Source organism: Anguilla anguilla, chromosome 10, assembly GCF_013347855.1.
Source record: "Anguilla anguilla isolate fAngAng1 chromosome 10, fAngAng1.pri, whole genome shotgun sequence".
Taxonomy (NCBI): Eukaryota; Metazoa; Chordata; class Actinopteri; order Anguilliformes; family Anguillidae; genus Anguilla; species Anguilla anguilla.
Window position 1 is genome coordinate 37,850,647 of NC_049210.1, and position 21,862 is coordinate 37,872,508.

Below are 21,862 nucleotides of genomic sequence, written 5' to 3' on the forward strand. Positions count from 1 at the left end.
TGAGGCGAAAACTAGCTTCACCTAGGGGCTGACAGCTGCGAAACAGGTTTCAGGTGTGTTTCCATGGTAGTAAGCCCCTATGCGATGCAGGAAAATGCCCATTGCGCAACACACGCCCTGTACAGTAATTGTTGTCACTGAGTAAAGTTTACGCACAGAAAACTGAACCTGTTTCCCGTGTTTTCTTTTTTGTTTTTTTTTTCCCCCACATGGTTGGACATTCTAATGTAGAGTCCGGCATACATCTTATGATAAGAGATAACTACAGTGGCAAAGAATGCTGTAATTTTCTACAACATCATGTATTCCGTATGTATGTCATGTGGCACATGGGAAAGAGTATGGGATTGATGTAGCCGTCATGATTACCGGATAAAAATACATTTCTTTGAAGTCATTATAGGTATTATTCTTAGTCTGGCTGGTATACGATTTATTTATTTATTTATTTATTTATTCAGTAACGAGAGGAGGGGTGCACAAAGGCGGAGTTTTGTCTCTGAGGATGTCGCGCGTTTGGGAAACTTGCGAACAGTGTCATCGAGCGCGGAGACACTGCACATCCAAAGGGTAACCATGGTATTTATATATTTGATTGCATCGTGAATACTTTATCAAAAAGCAAAAATACTTGCACTGTTACGGAAACATGGAGATGTACTTAAAAAGAATCCGATGGATATTTTGGAACGGGCTGGCACTGCTGCTCCTGAGCAGATTGACACTCGGAGGTAAGATATATATATATAACAAAAACGATTGCACGATGCGCGGAATATCACCTGTCCCAACGAACATTATATATAAATATATTTTTAAAAATTTGGAAGCATTGTTCCTCTTTTTTGTCACAGATGAATTAGTTCGGTTTATAATATTTGTCGCATCTGATCATACGATCAAAGAGACGAATGATACACAGTAAAATTTCCAGCGTTAATTTAACAGAATCCAATTAGGGATTTAACACTGCACATTTTACTGCAGAAAATCTAGCTGAATTTGGCTTTCTGTAGCCTTTATATGAACCATATTATATGTATGTTTTTAGTTATTTCTAATTTCCGTAACATTGCAGAATAACACGTAAAAACCATTAAAATCACATGCTAAGTATCTAACCTATTTTAAATCACATTGCACATCCAGATGCAATTGCATCTACTCAGGGCAAACATTTTGTGACTATTTTTCCGAATGCCTCTTGAATTTCCCGCAATTATCCAGACGCACGGCAACCTATTAACATTTGTGGTAACTTCCCGTCTTTGATCAAGCTTTTAATTCGTTTTATTTTATTTTTAATTATTTCTACTGTGATTGAAAGCAGAAAAGTACACGATATGCATTATTTTAATCACACAACTATAAAATTCAGTCCGTTTTTTAAAACAATATTATTCCTGAAAAATGGCAGAGAAAGACTTACAAATTGATGCCTGCTAAGGACCGAAATCATTTATATGTCAACTGTGCTTTGCTCGCACATACATCATATGTTTGAGCAGTGATGGATTTGCCCAGCGAGCAATTGTCTTGCATACAGCAATGTGAGTGTAATTTGTAGGTGTATTATATGGGACATTAATCGTGCCGCTGATGGTAGCATTCTGGCTGCAGAAAGGAGGACATCCAAAAAAGGCTATCATGTGCATGAAGTTGTGTCCATGGGTGTGACATCCCTAACCCTTTCCCTAACTAAATCTGTGGAGACCGGCTAGATGGATATCATATCTCGGAGCCTATGGACAAGGTTGAATTTTTTCAGAGTCTGTCACTAGTGTCTTCAACCAGCACTTATTTGCCTTGATAATCCTGACATGACTCGATGGATGAACAGAGCACAACACCGTTCTCTCACAATTTTTAGGGATCAGCAGAATGCTGCATGCTCCATGTTGCAAATGCATGTTTGACTTAGCATTCAGGAAATTGGTGGCTGTCTAATTGTGCTTAAAAGTAAAGCTTCTGAAATTCACAAGAAACTGCATGTAAGATGCTTTTAATTGCAGTGATTAAAGGTTAATGCTGGTGTCTGTTATAAAAAGAGTTTGGTGCCCCTAGATAAATGGACTTCATAATCTTATAAAAATGCTAATTAATAATTAAATCCAGGATTAACTGGTTTAATGGTGTCAAGGTGTTACTGAATTATTGATTATACTTTTCTTTTCTGAAGGCTGGCATACGTAAATATGAATCTAAGTATACCTGATGACATTGGTCACCCTTCTGTTTATGGAAATAAGATGGATAAATATAGTAAGTTAGGTCCTTGAGCACCTCCAATCACACATTTTTTAAAAATCTGGCATTTATACTGACTTTATATATATATGGTGTTGGATCATTAATGCTATTAGGTGGTTTTACATCTACTGCTCTTGTTAAGAACAATGGAACCATTTTGGATCAAATCCTAGTATCACCCCCCACCACCACCACCTGTATGTTTCAAAATTGTTTTGATAGGCTCGTGGGGTTTATCATTTTTAAGTCATAGTGAAGTCTTGTACTCCCCTTTGCTTCCAGTATATTTCCTGCGCATCAGTATTTTTACAGAAAAATGAATCAGATAATGAAAATGATCACCTTTTCTGTTCAGTGACATGCTATTTTATGTTAAACGTTACATTTTAAAGGAAGCATCTTGGAATCAGCAGCATTTTTTCTTTTTTTCTTTTAACTCTTCTGCTTTCCAAAGTCATTAAGCAGTTTCTGCAGTAGAAGGTTCAGTAGCTGTGAGTGCATTTATTTGTACAGTTGAGCGTGTAACCCTCTGGATCACAGTTCTGCCTTTAATTTTCTGGACAGCACTACATTGGAACAAATGAACAAGCTGCCAGTTAATGATTTTAAAAATAACCAAATCCATTAGCATGCATTAATTGAATTCAGATAAAGCACTGCGACTGGCGAATCGCAACAGTATGTGGTTAATGCTTCAGAACTTGCCGTGGGCAATTAAGTCTATTTAACTACAATGCACAGAACTGAACAGTACCTTGTGGTTTGTTTTATTGCGGAGTACATTCAGTGTATTTCTGCATTATATTTGTAACAACCGCAAAATGGTTGGTGTTCAGCAGAAAATGAACACAGTAAATACGAACCAAAGCAGGGTCACTCATCCAGATCCCGGGGGGGGGGGGGGGGGCAGCACGAAAATAGGGGCATTTGTGTGTCTGCTGCGGATGTTGGACAATCAATTGTTCTCTCATTTTATCAGAAGTGCATGGAGGAATTTGTTTTGTAGTACATACCCTTTTCCGATGCATTTCTATACTGCAGCAGGGTTTCTCAGCCTATTTTGAAATTGAGATATTTTTATTTACTGGCTCGTCGGGAAGATAGTGGTAACTGTGCTGGGCAATGGCTTGGTGGCTTTAACATTTTACAGTTGGATGCTGTTCTGTTCTACACAGCTTATGGGCAAATTTAAAAATGAATATAATCATATCATTCAGACTCTTCTTCACCATATGTGTTATTGGAGAGTGAAACTCAATGTGCTCTGAGGCTTGTCTTCGATTATATGACGCATACATTTGCATGGCATTATAATCATACATACATTTGTCCTTATAATGGCTGATTTAGCATTCAGTCACAAAAGGTAATCTAATGACCATTCTTGTAATGTATAAATAGTTGAACTGTCAGATAAATTTGAATTACATAATAGGTCTAAATAATAAGATGACACTAAACACACAATTAAAACCAAGTGAGCACATTGCTCTTCTGCACTTTACAGTGATTAATGCGTGGGTTGGGAAAAACAGAATTCATAGTTATTATTAATTCATTTATTTTATTTGATAACCAACTGACTATACTTTAATCTATGAATCTAATCTGCCTCATCTCTCATCTGTGTCCATATTTGGGTATACAATGCTTTTTTTTCTGTTGAGTTTTTCTTTTCTTTCTTTCATACAGCAATACAGAACCATTTCTGAAGTTACACTTTATGATGAGTTTTTTTTTGTTTCATACACAAATATAGGACCATATCTCAAGTTATATTTTACAAAGAGTTTTTTTTTCTTCTTTTATTTAATTAGAGGACTGAATTGAAACATTAAAAACCATTCCTGTTTTGTTTCGTAGCCTCCTTCTATGGTGATGGTTTTGTGCACCTGAAGACAATGACATCTTCCACCCACACATCCCTGCACATCCAGTTTCGCACCCCCAGCTCCAACGGACTTCTGTTCCTCGCTGCAGGACAGACTGACTACCTCCTGGTGGAGCTGCTCTGTGGCCTTCTGCAGGTCAGTGCTCCAAACCCCACGCGTGTCCTTTATATTTGCGGCTTACTTGAGATCAGGCCTTGGTATGATAGGCACCAGGGGATAAACTTCAAAATAAAAGATAAAATTCAGTTAATTTGGTCTGCTGTGTTGATAACGACCTGGCCAATAATGGCTGGGCTTTGGAAGTTTTTAGAATAAATAATTAAACTTATTCAGATTGGGGAGCAAAGTATCATTAAAAGTCCCTGAAACATTTTAACAGGGCTTTCATTGCAACTTTTTGCAGGTGACATTGGAACTGGGCTCTGGAAAGCAGGTGCTTCATTCAGAAAGAGGAGGGCCCCTGAACGACATGGCCTGGCATTCAGTGACACTTCACCATGAGCACCATGATGTCACACTGATTGTGGACAATCGGTCTCAGAGCAGCCTGACGATGCCAGGGTCAGAGAAGGAGCTCATTGTGGAGGACGGGCTTTTCCTTGGTGGACCTGGCAGCCTGGTGAAGCCCTACCTCCTCCGCAACCTGACTGGCTTCCGCGGCTGCATCGACGAGGCGCTGTTCAACGAGCACAGCCTCCTGTCGTCACTGAGGCCATGCCCTGGCTTCAGAGATGTCCATGAGGTTCACCCGGGCTGCAGTACGCAGTTCTCTGCAGCCACAGAAGATCCAGTGGGCTTCTTGAGCTCCAGAGCTTACATGGCCCTCCCACCCTGGAACACTCAGCCAGAGGGTCGGTTTGAGTGCCTGGTGCACACTTCAACACAGGAGGGTATCATCCTGTACAGCTCAGCCTATCAAGGGGGCTTTGTGGCCTTGGAGATGCATGAGGGTATGTTGGTCGCTATTGTGGGCAAAGGCCAGACCCAGAACCAGTTACGCTCCCTTTCTTTACTTAATGACGGACAATGGCATTCTGTCAGGCTCCACTTTACCACCAGGAGCATTAACCTGAAGGTGGACACGGAGACTGTACAAGCCAGCATTGACTCCCCCTCCCAACCTCTTCACTTAAGTGGCCCCCTTTATGTGGGTGGAGTTGATGATGTCATCCACATGGACGTCAGAAAGATGGGGCTGGTTTCTGGGTCCAGTAGACATGCCAGAGGAGACTCTTTCAAAGGTTGTTTGAAGAACATCACTGTCAATGCTGTTAGGATGGGTCTTCCCAGTGCTATGGTGACAAAAGACATCTTTGCGGGCTGTGAGCTTGAGAAAGAAACAGAAACTAATATTGCAAGGACCCAAAGAACTGTAAAGGGTGCTCTGACTCCCTCTGTCAGCCCGGCACAACCAGTCCACACGTCCACCCTCATCGAAGATCTTCAGAAGCGTTATGTACAGAACCTAATTCTCATGGATCTTGTGGTTACAGAGGGTGGCTATGCGATCCTGGAACTAAAGCACTTAAAGGTGAACCTGGATTATCTGGATATAGAGGCTAGCCAGGTAAAGTTCAGAATCAAGGAGCAACCAGTTCATGGTCGGTTGATTCTAGATGTAGACCAAGATCAAGAGGAGAATACCTTTAGCTTGTTGGATTTGCAGCAAAAGAGGGTTCTGTACATCCACGGGGGTTCTGAAGATCCACTAGACTTCTTTATGTTCTCTGTCTTTGCTAACAGTGAAAGGGAAGTCTACAATTACCTGAATGAAAATATTACATACAGATACAATATCACTGTCACCCCCACTAATGATGCTCCTGAATTGAGCCTCCCTGATGGGAACCTCTTTGTGCTGCTGGAGAACTCCAAAAAGCTCCTGACCCCTGATGTGTTAAAAGCTACTGACATAGACAGCAACTCTGCAGACCTGGTCTTTTCTGTGGTTGGTCGCCCAGATGCTGATTCAGGGTTTTTGGAGGTTGACGTTAACCCTGGCAAAGCGGTAACTGCATTCTCTCATTCTGACTTGGAAGATGGGAAGGTCAGATATGTCCACACTGGGGTCAGGAACTCAAAGGTGGCATTTAGGGTCAGTGACGGAGACAAAGAAAGCAACACTGTGGTCCTGAGGATAATGGCCATTCGACTGGAGTACAAAATTGCCAACAACACAGGCCTGGAAGTCACGCAGGGCTCTATGGCTCTGATAGGCTCACGGCACCTGGCAGTGCAGACAAATGCCATAAATCAGACAGTGGAAATCCGCTATGATGTCATTGAGCCCCCCCAGTACGGGGAGCTCCAGAGACTACACAGCAGTGGTGAATGGAAGCCTGTCAGTACGTTCTCCCAGAGACTGTTGGAGAAGGAACGCCTCAAGTATCTCAGCACTTTTCATGAAATCCAGACTGGCAACATTACAGATCACTTCAAGTGTAAGGTCAAGGTGGGCCCAAGAGATACTGAAGAGCTTGTGTTCCCAGTCGTAGTTAGGTGGATACAGTACAAGCTAATAAGGAAGGAAATATTGGAAGTCAACAAAATGAGGAGAGTCATACTGGACTCCCAGCACCTTCACGTCATTACCCAAGGTGTGCAGCTGTCTGAGAGTGAGATTCACTTTAGGCTGAAGACATCACCAAAGAAAGGAAACCTTCTACTCAACAACATGATCCTGAAGAAAAACTCATCATTCAGCCAAAGAAATGTTACTGATCTGAAGGTTCAATATGAGCTGGTAGATCAACCACGCATTGACACACAGGATGTGTTCACCTTCCAAGTGTTTTCTAAGCATGCACGTTCAGGGAATTATGACTTCAGAATTGCCATTAAGGTAGACATGGACACCATTTTCTTAGATAATAATGGACTGTCCGTAATAGAAGGGGGAAGTAAACGGGTCACTAAGGATGCTCTTTATTCAGAAACTCTGGGAACAAAAGCTGTGTACTACACTATCAAGGATGGTCCCAGACATGGTAAACTAGTATTCTCTAACTCTACATTAGGCAAAAGCAGTGTCATAGCCTTCACCAACCAGGATATTCTAGAGGAGCGGATCATATATATCCATGATGGCAGTGAAACCATGCATGATCGGTTTACATTTGTCACCTCAATCAATCAGATATCAGAGCCCATTTTGAACTGGAGCAGCAGAGCAGTGGAGGGTGCATTCAATATCTCTGTCCAGCCGGTCAATGATGAGAAACCTGTCCGAGTGGTCAATAAAGTGTTCCATGTGGTCCGAGAAGGACAGAGGCTGTTGACGCTGGACGACCTGTGTTTCCATGACCCAGACTCAGACTTCAATGATGAGCAACTGGTCTACACCCGCCGCGTTGTGCCAATGGGGGAACTGGTCATGGTGAACGACACCTCACGCAAGCTGTATATGTTCCTGCAGAAAGACCTGAAGCAGAAGCAGGTCCTTTTTGTCCATAGAGGGGTAAGCTCTGGGCGTTTCGTGCTCTTCGTCTCAGATGGGAAACACCATTCCTCCACACTGCTGGATGTCAGAGCGCATGACCCCTATCTTAACATTGACAACAGGACGGACCTGCTGGTCCAAAAGGGGCAGGCGAGCGTCTTCAGTTCGTCCAAATTCAGCGTAGACACCAACATGGACGTCAGAGATGACGGGGAGATGTCTTACAAGATGGTTGTCCCTCCACAGCACGGTGGTCTTTACCGTGGAAATACGATAGTGGACTCCTTCACTCAGCAGGACCTGAAGATGGGCCATCTGTTCTATCGTCATGACGGTAGCAGCAACCTGGAGGACTCTTTCAGTTTTACTGTAAGAGTTAAAGAAATTCGCCTCAATGCAGGAGTTAATGTGAGAGTGTACTTGAGGAGCCAGCAGGGACCTCTCAAAGTCATGCGTAATGAAACTTTACTGGTGGAGGAGGGCAAGTCTGTGACGATCAATAAAACAACTCTGGAGGTTAGTTCAGTGTTCTTCAGCAGTTCTTTTGCTTTATGTTTCTGTGTAGTGACATCCACAAGTAAAGAATACTGCCCCATTTTGTATTGTACAGTGCTTACAGCTAGGCTTCCACACTTCACATAAATCCCCACCAAAGCGGTTTCTAGGAAAGTGATTAATATCAGGATTAAGAAAGGTACATATACATTATGCTGTTCACTATTCTGTGCATGTTACTGAGAGTGCAGAATACTTTAAAAGTCAATGCCATTAAAATGATTTTCAGTCACATCCCCACTTTGAAAACGACTCACGTTTTTATGGTGCACATGCATTGCTTTAGGTATCAAATAAAAAATTTTCCCCCTCTCCAGGGAAATTGTAGAGTTAGAGGGATAACATAATTTAGCCTGGAATTGCATTAAATGTGTTCCCATATCTCTGCATTTGTGTTAGGTTAACATCCCTACCTCCACAAATTTAAGGCAAATTTGCTGCCTGTGCTGCATTCGAAACCATGCAGCCATAGCAGGGAGGTGCGGGAGGGTAACATTGAGGCTGTGCACTGAACATTATGACTTCCAGCCATGCCTGGACATGCCAAATACCGTTCTGTAAGAAGTATGCATGTGTAGAATTAAAAAATTGAGTGGCAGTTGATGCATCTCCAATTTTTCCCAGTAACCTGCCCTGTATCACATAGTGAAAAGAGATCTGTTTTCAGGTTGCCCATGAGGACAGTTTGTCATTAGAGATTGTGTACACGGTGAAGAACCCCCCAGCTCACGGCTATCTCTGGAGGTTTGCCAAAGGTGGGTCAGGCGACTCGGGCACGGAGAAAACTGCCGTGAGGTCCTTCTCCCAGACCGACGTAAATTCTGGGATCATCCGGTACGTGCAGATGGAGCCTGGGCAGGCGTGGGACGCGTTCGAGCTGGACGCCACCAATGGGGTCACACAAGTCAGCGACATACACATGTTTGTGGATATCGTTCCTCGCTACATCCCTCTTTGGGTCTCCAGTGTAACTGTGCAGGAGGGGGCTTCGAAGACTCTGAGTGAGGAAGTAATTAAAGTCCCCGACCGGCGCTTCTCTGCTCCCAACCTACTCTTCACTGTCAGCAGTCCCCCTCAGCAGGGACGCATCGAGCACTCTTACTTCCCCGGCATCCCCATTATCACTTTCACCAGGAAGCAGGTATTGCGAATGTCGTTTCCTGATTTTTAGATCTTTATTAGGAGGGAAGAATGGGATGACAGTTAATTGTCATCTTTTATTATCACACCCTGTGGACTGTCAGGGCCAATTATCTCCAGTCTTGGAGGGAAGCAGTGGCATCAGACTCTCTCACATGCCAGGTGCATTAACATATCAGCTAGAGAATATTTGTCTTTTCTCTTTTGTCAAAAAAGAGTCCAAAAGAGTCATATGGTATGCAGGATTTCTATTTATACCTGTAACTGCAGTGGAGTCATCCTGTTGTACAGTATTCGATATTGACCCTAACCTCTTTTACTTCTTTAGGTTGAGCAGGAGTTAATACACTATGTTCATGAGGGCAGTGGCGCCCTTGAAGACAGCTTCACTGTGATAGCCAGTGACGTTGAGCTCCGAAAAGAGAGCCTGCCCCAGACAGTGCATGTTTGGGTGGCAGCTGGCAAGAGTAATGCTCCGGTCATCACGGCCAACAGGATCCTACGGGTGACTTCTCTGTGTTTCAGTCCGTTCTTTCTTTAATAGGGTGTGGCAGGAAATGTTGCTTCAAACTGCAGTGTCAGGCGTATTTTATAGGCAGCCAGCTTCCAGAATTGTCCGGTAAGGTTTGGCCTTTTGGACAACCTGATCTGATAGGTTAAAGTCTATATGGTATGTTGTTCCAGGATGAGAAATATGTCTGCATTAGATTTTCTGTGGTTGTATTGGGTGTTAATACGATGTTTAATATGGTTCCATCAGAACCATATATACAAATAAACAAATCTACATTCATATTGTTTAACTACAGTATATAATACAGTTTTGACTAATTATCTGATGTGGGTCATTCTTAATTTAGAAATGCCAAGTTACTTATGAGGATCGACACAGAGGAGCAGTGCAATTTTACTGAATTTACCCTGTAATTCTGTGCATCCAAATATTAACTCATTAGTTAATGATTTTTAAAATTTGGAAAATCTCTACTACACTTATGACAAATTTTTGAAATGCCCCCACTTTGAAAATATTTATGAACTGTGATAGTTCCATGTCTGGGGATTTATAAGAGGAATGTAAATTTTTTGGTGGGTAATCATGCCACCAGGCTATTAGGCTACTCATTCTATGTCAAGTTTATTTACAACTAGTTTCAAAGTGTTGAATTGCTTCCATGACCAACCCTGGTAAAATTATACATTCTTCTTGTGCAGGAACATTTGGAACAGCATGTATCAGTTCTCCAAAAAAGATTAAGCCCTGCTCTCTTGGGTACTGTAGCTGTAGTTTAAGGGAGAAAAATGTACAGCCTTCAGCTATACTATAAATTGTTTATAACCTGTCAAGTATTTTAGAAGTTTTGTCCTGAATATTAATTCAGCAATAAGGAATACATTTCAGTCAAAAAACTGCATGCGCAATGCTCATTACAAATATATTATCAAATTCAGAGGTCATATTTTTTAGTGTTTCATAGTTAGTCATTTCCTTGGAATAAATGCCTAGCCAAAATGCTTATAACATTTGTACATTTCAACATATGTGCATGTCATATTTGAATTTTGCGAGATATTTTACAATTGGATGGTAAATTATAACTCCTGTTCTCTCACTCACCCAAAATAAATACCTTGTTATTTCACTAGGTGGCACACTGTACTTACAATTGCAGAAATTGAAACAGTCTGTGTTTTTCAATAAATTGTGAAATGAAATCTCAAAGAATTTTAAAACCGTCCAGGAAGAATGGACCTTGCAGTGAACTGAAAAAAGAGAATGGAAGAACTTGTGCTCATTATTTCGCTTGTGTCAACTGCAGCCGGACGTTAAATATTTTCAGACCCATACTGACATACCAAAATATTGAATCATCTACATACAATGAGTCTGTGGTCAAACAGGATGTTATAGTTTCCTGAAAAAAAAAAAAGTTTTTAATCTTTCTCAGGGGTTGTAAAAAGCCCTCAAAAAGACATGCACTTGAAACTGAAATTCAGGCAGTTTTTCGATTGCCATCATGCATGAAAGCATCTGATACTGTACTGATACTGTTTTAAGTGCTGGCGCATTATGCTTTATTGAGGAAGGAAATCTTAATGTGGCAGAGAAGTAGATTTGAGCCTCCACATAATGACTCAGACGTCTCTTAGACTGCACGCTGGCATCTTCCTGTGACACCCTGTGAAGCTCGTGGAGTCTGCTCTTGAGGTGTCTGGGGGGCTGGGAGGGGGTAAATTTAATGAACTTGTTCTAGGTGTTAATTGACAATGACTCACGTGGGCCCCAATAACTACACCACCCCCCGAAATGACTCAACCCTGCCTCCCTCCTCCCCCGACCCCGAAGAGGGTGCAGGCAGGATGTCGTTTTGGGTTTTCTTGCCTGGTTAACCGCAGTTTCACTCACACGTCTGCACAACTTTTCTGAAGAGGGCCTTAAGGCTGCATTGTGCTTGTGCATTGCCTGTGCGCGTAGAGAGTGTGCATTGCCTCTGTGTGGAATGTCTGTAAAAACCCCCCCCTCCACCTCTCCCTCAGGGAAAACAAAGCCTTGTGCTGCAAGTGCAATGACTCATCACCAGCAAAATGAGAGCGGGGTGCATAAGAGAGTGGGTGGAGGATGAAGATGTGGAACAGCACCTAGGCTGTGCTCCGTGTGTTGAACAGCCAATGACCATGGTCGTCAGTGTTCCTCATGAAGTCCACACTAGTCCCACTGAAATGTACAAACTAAATTTGAATAGATTTCAGGTAGCATGAGGTGCCGCAATCAAACAGGTGAAGCAGATAAATCAAAAGGTCAAGAAAATATAAAATATCATTCTGAATAAGAGCATCTACTAAAATGCCAAAATGAACCGCTGCTGTCTTCTTGGGTGAAATGGAAAGATGTGGCTCCATGTTGTGTTTGGGAGATGACGCCTGTGTGATGTCACCCAGGTGTGGGAGGGCTCTGTCAGGGAGATTGGCCCCCGTGATCTCTGCGCCTGGGACAAAGACACGCCCCCTGAGGGTCTGTATTACACCATCACCCCACCCACCAATGGCCACCTGGCCCTCAAGAGCGCCCCCGCCAGGCAAATCTTCAACTTTACCCAGGCTCTCATTGACCAGAGCCAGCTGCTCTTCGTTCACAACGGTTTGTGAACTTATTTTAACTTTCCAAGTCAATAGATCCGAAGCGATTTTCAGTGGGCTGTTCGATCAAATGCTGTTTTTGCAATGCTGAAGTCACCCATGATCATAAGCTGTGGGTGTTTTATTGCACTTTTAATTTTTTCATAGAACATTCCTGAATACTTGAGCTTAAGTGAAGAAGAGAGAAAGAAACGGTTTCAAGACATTCCACATATTAGATATTGTGATAGCTTTTGTTTTCTTCAGACAGAAGTGGTGTGCAGAAGTATGTGATGTCAGTAAAATGTAAAATATAGACTGGCTGAGTAACATTGCTGTCAAGTTTTTTTTTTTTTTTTTTAGATATTTCTATTTTTGTTTTGTTTTTTCTGGGTCATTGGAGTATCCATTTCCTGCCATATGGACTGCTTTATAATTTCACGTAGAATTTAATATAAATTCATATACAAACACAATTATATTTACATTGTGAATGAATCTCATAAATCCCTTTCAGTGTGTAGTGAGTCTGCTGTGCTCTATGGCAATCACAATAATGAGGACATGTCGTTCTAGGGTAAAAACTTCATCTATGATCTTTATTGTTTCTCAGGTGTCACGGCAGGGGGGTTTAACTTTCAGGTGAATGACGGGGTGAACTTTGCCCCCCCGCAGACCTTCAGTGTCGTGGCCACACCTTTGGTCGTCAGGTTGGAGAGGAACCGGCCCCTCCGGGTGATCCCAGGTACTGTCCTCATGGGTCGGCCTGTCACCAAAGGTCACCCAGTCAGAATTCTGTGTGCATTGCTCAAATTTGTTGAATGCCAATTCCCCTTGAACCATTTTGGCAAAATATACTGTAGTTTATTTCCTCATGAAAAAGCACCTCTATAGGGGAGAGTTTAGTGATAGGAATATTAGGAATGTATTAGTTAAACTGAGGAAATATAATTTACTGTAAAATATGATATACAGGTATTTTCAGGGATTTTTTAAACTAGTGGGCCTAGTTCATGAAGGAATTTAGCAAGTCAAAAATCTTTTAGCACACAGAAAACTGATAACACAACCAAGGACTGGTACAAAACAAGTTCCAGGACCAATCATTGGGTTTTTTTTTTTTTTGCTTTTTTTGCTTGTGCTAAACTTTTGTATGTGCTAAGGGTCTTAGTAAATCAGGTCCAGTCACTGTTGTACCTGTATTAACAGCAGATTCAATATATACTTTACAATATATACTTTCTATACTTTTTATACACTTTCTAAGGCACAAGCACTGTATGAGAATGTAAAAATAATACAAATAGTAAGTTGGTGGTTTGCTCTGATATTCTGTCCTTAGTAGGCAGGCAGTTAGTGGCACAGTCTGTACCAGGAGTTTGCAGTCCTCTCTCTTAATTTAGCCTTTTAACTGTGATCACACCCGGGCCTAAAACCCCTTTTTTGTAAGCCCTGTGTAGTACTTTCTGTTCCCAAGTTAATGAGAAGTGCAGCCATGTATTTATAGTGCAAACTGTGAATGCAGTGCCTTGGGAGGCTACTTCACCGCTGTCCCCGCCCCTTGTCCGGCATTCCACCAATCGCAGCTTGAGGCGAACACCAGGAGTTTGTACAGTGGGTAAATTTACAGGACATGCATGATATTTTACTGCGTGTCAGCCTATGGCAATTCCAAGAGGTCCAGCTGAGCTCCAGAACAGTACCTGCGAGTGGCTTTCAGTCGAGCCGACCCTAATCCAATCAGCCGAGTAGCATGGTTTAATTATTGTCGTAATCAACGTAGTCCTGAAGGCAACATAATATATCAAGTGGCTTCAGAGTTACAATGTGAAGCTGTAAGCAGTACATTCAAACAGTGTTAGACTATGGAGTCAATAATAGCTGTAGTTATTTTTTTTAGAACAGCTCATGACTGAGTCATAATTTATTTAGTCTAAGAATAGTGTGGACTAGTCCTGCTCTGTTTGAAGGTGGGAGGGGGAGGTTTCCCAGAAGGCCAGGGTTTGTACTCATGTACTCAGGGCAGAGGCTTTTTGGTGCGCAGTCTGGCGTGAAGCCTGTCTGATGGCCTTTGATGGCTCTGTGAAAGTTTTCTCCACTAGCAGCAGTTTTCGCAGGCCGGGTTCAGACAGGGATCACTAGCCCTTGTTCCTTCCTTTTTCTCAGCCGCAGACGGGTTTGCCAGACCTTGCGCTCTCCAGCAGGCCGGTACTAACCCTCATATGGTAGCGGGGCATTCCCCAGGTTTAGGTAGATCAACACAACTATCTTGAAGTCCTGGCCCAAGCTCTTCAAAATTTCCACCGCTGCAACTAGTCAACATGCTTCATAGACACAAACAATAAAAACATGTCTCTATAGTGCAAGCGATGTTGAAAATACATTAAAGTCTTGAATTTATCACATTTCAGTTATCACTGATCTTTATCACTGAGTTGTACAAACCACACCGTTGCTGTGGTTTCTATTTGAGTTCAGTGAGTTGTGAGTTTTATTTTAATCTGTTTATTTCACTTCAAGGTTATTAGTAAAAGGTTGCATGTTTGCTGAAAGCCTGGTGCCTCGTGAACTATATGACACACTGGCAGGAGGGATATTGTTTCCTTAAAGTGTATGTGGGACTGTTCTCTAATCTTTTTTTAGTGCCTTGAGCTTGGTTTTTTTTGTATTTTTTCCCATGGGTTTAGAGCAGTGTTTCTTGAACTATGGGTCAGAACCCAAATGGGTTGTGGGAGTGCATGAGGTGGGTCCCAGAATGAGTCTGTAGTCCAATGGGCTATGCTAGTATGTGTATTTGACGGGTCCCTGAAAGGTACTACATTTATAATTTGGGTCCTGATAGTATAAAGTATTTCTAATTTGGGTCTCCATAATAAAAAGTTTAAGAACCAGTAGTTTAGAGGAGGTGAAATTGATGGACTCTATGATTCAGTTTCTTATTAATTCAGTTTTTACTGCCATACTTCAGTTGGACAGTGAAGAAATGAACATAGAATTTCAGTATCTGCTGTCTGTTGAAGTAGGCTTGAAAGATGTTCATCTTTGGATATAAACTCCCACTGAACATTACAGAAGCACTAAGAAAATAATCTGAGATGGACCAATGAGTGAATTTTTCATGTGTGCTCATAAATGATAGATCAGCTTTAGCATAGAGGTGGAAAGACTCATTCACAGGGGAAGAAGCCATAAATCATTTCCGGCACATTCATTGCTTAATTAAAGACTCCGAGCCCACACACTTGAACATGCAAACCAACTGGGATACAAGGTCCATTTCTACCATGAAATACTGTGTAGTTATGTCCTGGACATTGCCAAGTGTTTCGCTGCTATATTCTGATTCTCAGTGAACAGTCACACATTTGATTTCCTTCATTCATGAACAAAATATTTGTTTTTGCAGTCTAACTATGTTCTACAGAATGGGGGTGTACAGTCAGAGTAAAAAAGCATAATATTATTTTTGGAATTCATTTTTATTTCAGTATAAAACAGCTGGAATGCAACTGGTTTGCTTCACAAGTTCCCACTACGAAGTTCTCCTATGTGTTTTTAAGCCACATAGTTTGAGTTGAAGCGATGAAAGGCTGCCAGACCACTTTTTTAATATGCAATAATAGTTAAGTTAGGCAGCTGCATTCATAGGAAGGGTCTATTTTTCATTGGTTTGATTTTATGGTAATGAAAAACTTATTGCGCGCTCTTCTGTGTTTGTGTCACCTAAGGCTCCACAACGCCCATACACAGGGAGGACCTACTGGCGGTAACCAATGACAATGACACCAAAGAGAACCGCACTATTCTCTTCAATGTGACCAGTCCACCAAAGCTAGGAGAGCTTGTGAATGTGGGCTCCGACAGCACTGCAGAAATATCCTCCTTCACTCAAAAAATGGTGAGCGGCAAATCTGCGTTTGGTTGTGTTAATGTTGCTCCTCACCAGGTGGCATCAAGGCACAGAATTATGGGTATTACTTTTTTCTGAAACACCATCTCGAGACAAGGTTTTCTTTGGATGAAAAGTGATCATGAGGGTAAGATCACAAATATGTTATTAGGATGTTCTAAATAATCACCATTGGTAATTGAAAGCAATGGAGTTCTAACACTGACTTTCATTCCAATAAACCTACTCTTGAAAGGGTTAAATATCCTGACTAGGAGTGTGGTGGCTAAATCACAACAGTATAGCAAGGTGAGTTTGTTACAGATGATATTAAAGAGGTTATGCTTAAAGGGGTCCACAATAGGGTTGGACTACTGCTTCCAGTAAGGAGACGCAGGTAGTACTGCATGGGAATTTTGGCTTGAAACCGATCCCATGTGGCAGCGACGTGTGGTGTGTTTCAGGTGAACGAGGGCACGGTCGCGTATAAACACAAACGCCAAAGGCACGTGGAAGGGTCCGCTTCAGATGCCTTCACTTTCACCGTTTCTTCACCACCCGCCTCCCTCGAAGCTCTGGTATTCCACATCCACATCAGCCCCAGTGCTGGCCCTGAAGGAAAAGGCCTCCTCCACCTCAACACCGGTGAGACTCATCGCAACAACTCAATGCAATGCGTAACAATGGCAGGCAGAAAAAGGCTTTCCAAAGCATGTCTGTGTCCATGAGTGTGAGCAACGCAATGCTGTAATGGATTAGTAAATGTACTAAACACAATAATTTGTGTTTCCTCTAGCTAATCATTGAAATAGTCATCAGATATTTTTTTTGGAGGGGGGGGGGGGGGGGTGGCTGCACCTTCAGCCCTACACTCTAGGACTATGTTTCCTTCAACGGAAATAATTTTTAATTAACAGATAAGCATTTACTCCTACGAGATACACCTAATTTACTAATCAATCATTAACATAGTCAGCTCAGTATTCTCCGGATCTCTTTGAGTGAACAAACGAAGTGAACAGACTCTTTGAGTGAACAAACAAGACTCAGTTTTATCTGTTTCAACTGTCGGCCTAAGATAGTAAATTCCTTCAATATTTACTGTCATGTAATGGTAATTTGGTGAGCTTAGAGATAATGAGAACTTCTCAGTTGTGAATCCTAACAAAACAGGACTGGAAAAAACCCTTACTTTTGTGCTGATTAGGTGCTGTTGTGACTGAAGGTGGAAGAGTTGTCATTGACAAGTCAAAGCTGGATGCTTCAAACCTCCTGGACAGACTACCTGAAGCATGGCAGCATGCCTATGAAATCTGGTATCGGGTCACATCTCTGCCCAAACATGGTGTCATTATGGTGGGCTGGGAAAACTTGACAAATCAGAATCCAACTTTCTCCCAGTCTATCCTGAATGAGGAAGGGATCGCTTACTTGCATGACGACTCTGAGGTGGCACAAGACACTTTTGCCTTCAGCGTGTGGCTGGAACGGAAAGGTGGACTGGAGCAATGGTGGCGGGAAGGCAGCGAGGAAGTGGAGGCCTCCTTCTACATCACCGTGACACCTGTGAACGACCAGCCGCCGCTGCTCAAAACTGTGGCCCCTAGTCTGTGGGTGCCTCGAGGAGATGTGGTAGCTTTGGGGCCAGACAACCTGAACGTGGTGGACCTGGACAACCCTCCAGAGGATATCAAATACACTGTGGTCCAGGAACCCAGCAATGGGTTCCTGGCCCTGGAGGGACGCTTGGACGAGCCCATACTCGCCTTCACCCAGGCCAGCATCAACAGTGGGAAGGTGTACTTTGTCCAAGATGGAAGTCCTTTCTCTGGGCTGGCCTCCTTGAGTGTATCAGATGGCAAACACCGACCAGTCTACACTCTGCTGCGTCTGCAGGTGGCTGAGGGTGGCTCTCCTGTGAGCAACCGTGGGTTGATACTGGAGCAGGGGCAGTCCTCTGTGATTCTGACCCGGGAGCTCCTGGCTGCAGTGACCAATGAGAAAGATGCAAACATCCATTATCAGGTGACAAGGCCTCCACGCTATGGCAAGCTTCTCATGGACAACAAAGTAGCTACCCTGTTTGATCAAGAAGATCTGTGGTTGGGAAAGTTGTCCTATCACATGGTGGATCTCTCATCACCCCACGATAGCTTTGAGTTCACTGCCTTTATGTCCGGGCAAAACATGACTGAGCAGTCAGTCAACATCAAAGTGAAACCTCTAATCCGACTAGGAGCAGGACTGAGGATCCCAAATGGCATTGCTGTGAAGTTGGGGAAGGACTTTCTCGATGCCACTGTTTTAGCAGTGTTAAGTGGCAGCGATCCTCAATTTGAAATTCTCCCACCTCCCAAGCGCAGCAAAGTGGTCCACGCTTTGATCGCCAAGAATGGGGCGTCTCGGTCCATCACGTCTTTCTCTTTCAAGGACGTGGAGCAAGGAAGGCTCACCATCACAGTGACCACAAACTTAGCCGGGGTCCAGGAACTGAATGGCTCCATTCCATTCATCCTGAAAGCAGATAATGTTCAACCTGCTAGGGGTGAGCTTCTGTTCACCGTTGTGCCAAATGACTCTGCAAGAGCAAAAACCGCGGCCACGGTCGTCCCCGTCCAGATTCTTAGGTCCCCTGTTCTCAATTACACCAAAGGGGGCCTCTTGCACAACACATCAGACCCACGGAGACCCCCTAAGAGATTTAATGGGCTGAATGAGCGAAACCGCTGGGGCAGTCATAATCGGAGTGTAGCCTTATTACGCAACATCCCGAGAGCCACCTGGAGCATGCGGAACGTCACCCAGAGCAACACCACCCTAAGGGCAGAGTCTTTTCCCAGACAGTCCTCCAACACCCTCATCATTGTTCTGCCAGTGCTGGCCTTCCTGCTCCTCACGATCACCCTGGTGGTGCTCACCCTTGTCTCCTGCTACCACAGTAAGAAGCAGACGGCCATTAGCCAAAACCACTCCAACAATGTGAGCCCTGGCGGCTCTGACCCAGGCCAGCCGGAGACAAGTGTGGGTCCCCCCTCCGTCATCTGCCCTACGCTGACCCTCAGCTCCCCCGACAGCCCCATTCTAGGCCGACCAGGTGGGGTCACTCTGGATCCCATTGCCGATCTGAAGGACCCCTCCCTGCTGCTCTGTGGCTTGGACCATGAATCTGCCCAGCTCTGCCTGGCCGCCAGCTCTGCCCGGCAACTCAAGCAGTACTGGCTCTGATTGGCTGCAAGCTCCACCCTATAACACAAGCCGTTCTGGCTCTGATTGGCTCAATCTAGCTCCACCCTGCAACACAAGCAGTACTGGCTCTCATTGGCTCAACCCAGCTTTGCCCTACGACACACGTGGTACTGGCTCTGATTGGCCCCCAGCTCCACTCTACAACACAAGCCGTACCAACTCTGATTGGCCACTGGCTTCACCCTACAACACAAGTAGTGCTAGCTGTGATTGGCTGCCAGCTCCACCCTACAACACAAGCAGTGCTGGTTCTGATTGGCTGCCAGTTCCACCCTACAACACAAGCTGTGCTGGCTGTCATTGGCTCAACCTAGGCTCTTTACCTTATCTGGCCACTGGAGTGTTGTTTTGCTTCATTTTGTTTTTTGAAACATTTGCTTGCTCAGCTTCAATTGTGGCATTTTAAAAAGTCTAATAATGCCAACTATTTATAATATTGTTGTGAGATAATAGAATATGTATGTCATTATTACTGGACATTGAACAAAATATTTTTATAACATCCTCCTAATTTTACTGAGCACTAAAACCGAGCATTAAGCATTAATGATGCTTATTAAATCTAGTGGGTCCTAGAATTATTTAATTTGATGTATTTTATATTTACTAGCATTTATAATGGTAGTAGTTTTAGAGACAAAAATGTAAATGAGAAAACTAAGATTGGGTATACATTGGGCCTTCTTTATACCTACAGTTTTTGTATTTGTTCATACTATAAACTCAGGAAAGAGAATATAACTAAAAATGAATTTTCTAATTCATTTTCATTTTTCTCATGAAACTCTATTTGAATTATGAAATATACCAGTCTGCTCTGGTTTGATGCTTTCATAATTTGAAAGAATCGTTCACGCAACAGAATTTTCCCATATAAAACTTTTGTAAAAGACTCGCACAGGTATACAATATAACACAATTCATAGCTGTGCTTTCCTGAAAGATCTTATTTCTCTGTTGCACAAATGGGACATATGCCGCAATTAAATGTATGAGGTATATTTGTGTATTTTAATGCACTGATTACTGAATAGCATCCAAAATATTTGCCCCCCTTTAGAAATAGGAAAGTAGTGCTTTTTGGTCATGAGTCAGTATTCTTGTAGATGGTTTTTCTTGTAGAAGTATCATACTGAAATATATGTGTCAATATTTGAAGATCCCTGTCTGTTGTGTTTGTAAAAGTGATCAGACAGGGACTCAGAACCCTCTTCAAAACCCATGTAATCCTCAGTGTGTCTGCCTGCATTCTAGCATAAGTCCTTACATTAAATATTATATTCATGCCAGTGTCAGCATGACTGGGAGTTACACTTGCCTAAAGTTACTGTACGTCATCTTCCTGAGTTGCTCAAAGTGTTATGTGTGCATGTATTTATTAATTCATTTAACTTTACTCAAATATGTTTGCTTTTGTATTAAAAACTGAGTGCAGCATGAAAAAAAAGTCTCCACGTTTTATTTAAGTGTCCATTTTTTAATTCTGCATTTCAAATTCTGTATTCCTTCCCACTATAGTGGTTTTGCATGCTAATGCTGAGTGTAGCAAGTGCGTACAAATTTTGACTCCTTCCAGAGCCTACTGGCAAGCTTTGAGCAGGTTCTGTTGGAAGTGTCTGTGCTTTTCACCTGCATCCACATCTTTTTAAATAACACCAAAATGGATGCTCTGCATCCAAAAAGACGACAGTCGGAGAATGGGCCCTGCTCTGCTTTTCCCTCCATGGGACTAATTACCATGATTCCCCTTCTACTGGCTTTTAATTACTGTGATTTTAGAAATTAATTGGATGTGAGAGAGCACGTGCTCTTCCAGGACATCTGCAGCAGTGGGAATAGAGGCAGTAAACCACAGTGCATGGAGCCACTGTGTTTTAGTTGACTGAGATTGCATACATGCAAGAATGATTTACTTGTATAGGTATTCATAGGTTTTTTCATGGGCCATAGAATCATTTTTTTATAAATGTGCTATTTTGTTATTTGAATAAAAATATTTTTGCCGACACGTTGGTGAAAATAATCTCTAATGCAGGACACAGCACTACGAATACATTACACTGTAATCCACTACCTGTATACCTGTAATCCACAGCCTGCATCATAACTTATGCATGTAGATTTCCCAGAAATTGTCTCTTGGGGGAAATTTGGTTGGCTTGTTTCTGTCAATCAACATTTGTTACATAATATATCTGCTGGCTACTGATGATGCGATGCTGCAGCAGGGGGCGCTGTTTTTACAGCTGAGCAGCTCTATCTGTAACTAGGCCTGTGCTTTAGCATGACGTCCTCATTGGAAAAGCTCAGCATGAGCTTCCCCACCCAATTGTT

At 42.7% G+C, this 21,862-nt stretch overlaps 1 protein-coding gene across 1 annotated transcript; it reads left to right on the forward strand.

The window, feature by feature from the left end:
* The first annotated feature begins 570 nt into the window (after positions 1–570).
* cspg4b (chondroitin sulfate proteoglycan 4b) lies at positions 571–20,876 on the forward strand. The gene is made up of 10 exons (XM_035436140.1): positions 571–731; positions 4,114–4,277; positions 4,546–8,097; positions 8,804–9,277; positions 9,605–9,781; positions 12,217–12,415; positions 13,007–13,138; positions 16,122–16,291; positions 16,747–16,927; positions 17,490–20,876. Exons 1-10 carry the CDS (start codon positions 650–652, stop codon positions 19,505–19,507), a joined length of 7,149 nt encoding a protein of 2,382 aa, XP_035292031.1. The 5' UTR covers positions 571–649; the 3' UTR covers positions 19,508–20,876.
* Positions 20,877–21,862: the final 986 nt, after the last annotated feature.

Coding starts and splice junctions, on each gene's coding strand:
- cspg4b (XM_035436140.1), top strand. CDS start 650: ATGGAGATGTACTTAAAAAGAATCCGATGGATATTTTGGAACGGGCTG. Junction 8,098..8,803: donor TCAATAAAACAACTCTGGAG/GTTAGTTCAGTG, acceptor ATCTGTTTTCAG/GTTGCCCATGAGGACAGTTT. Junction 9,278..9,604: donor TCACTTTCACCAGGAAGCAG/GTATTGCGAATG, acceptor TTACTTCTTTAG/GTTGAGCAGGAGTTAATACA.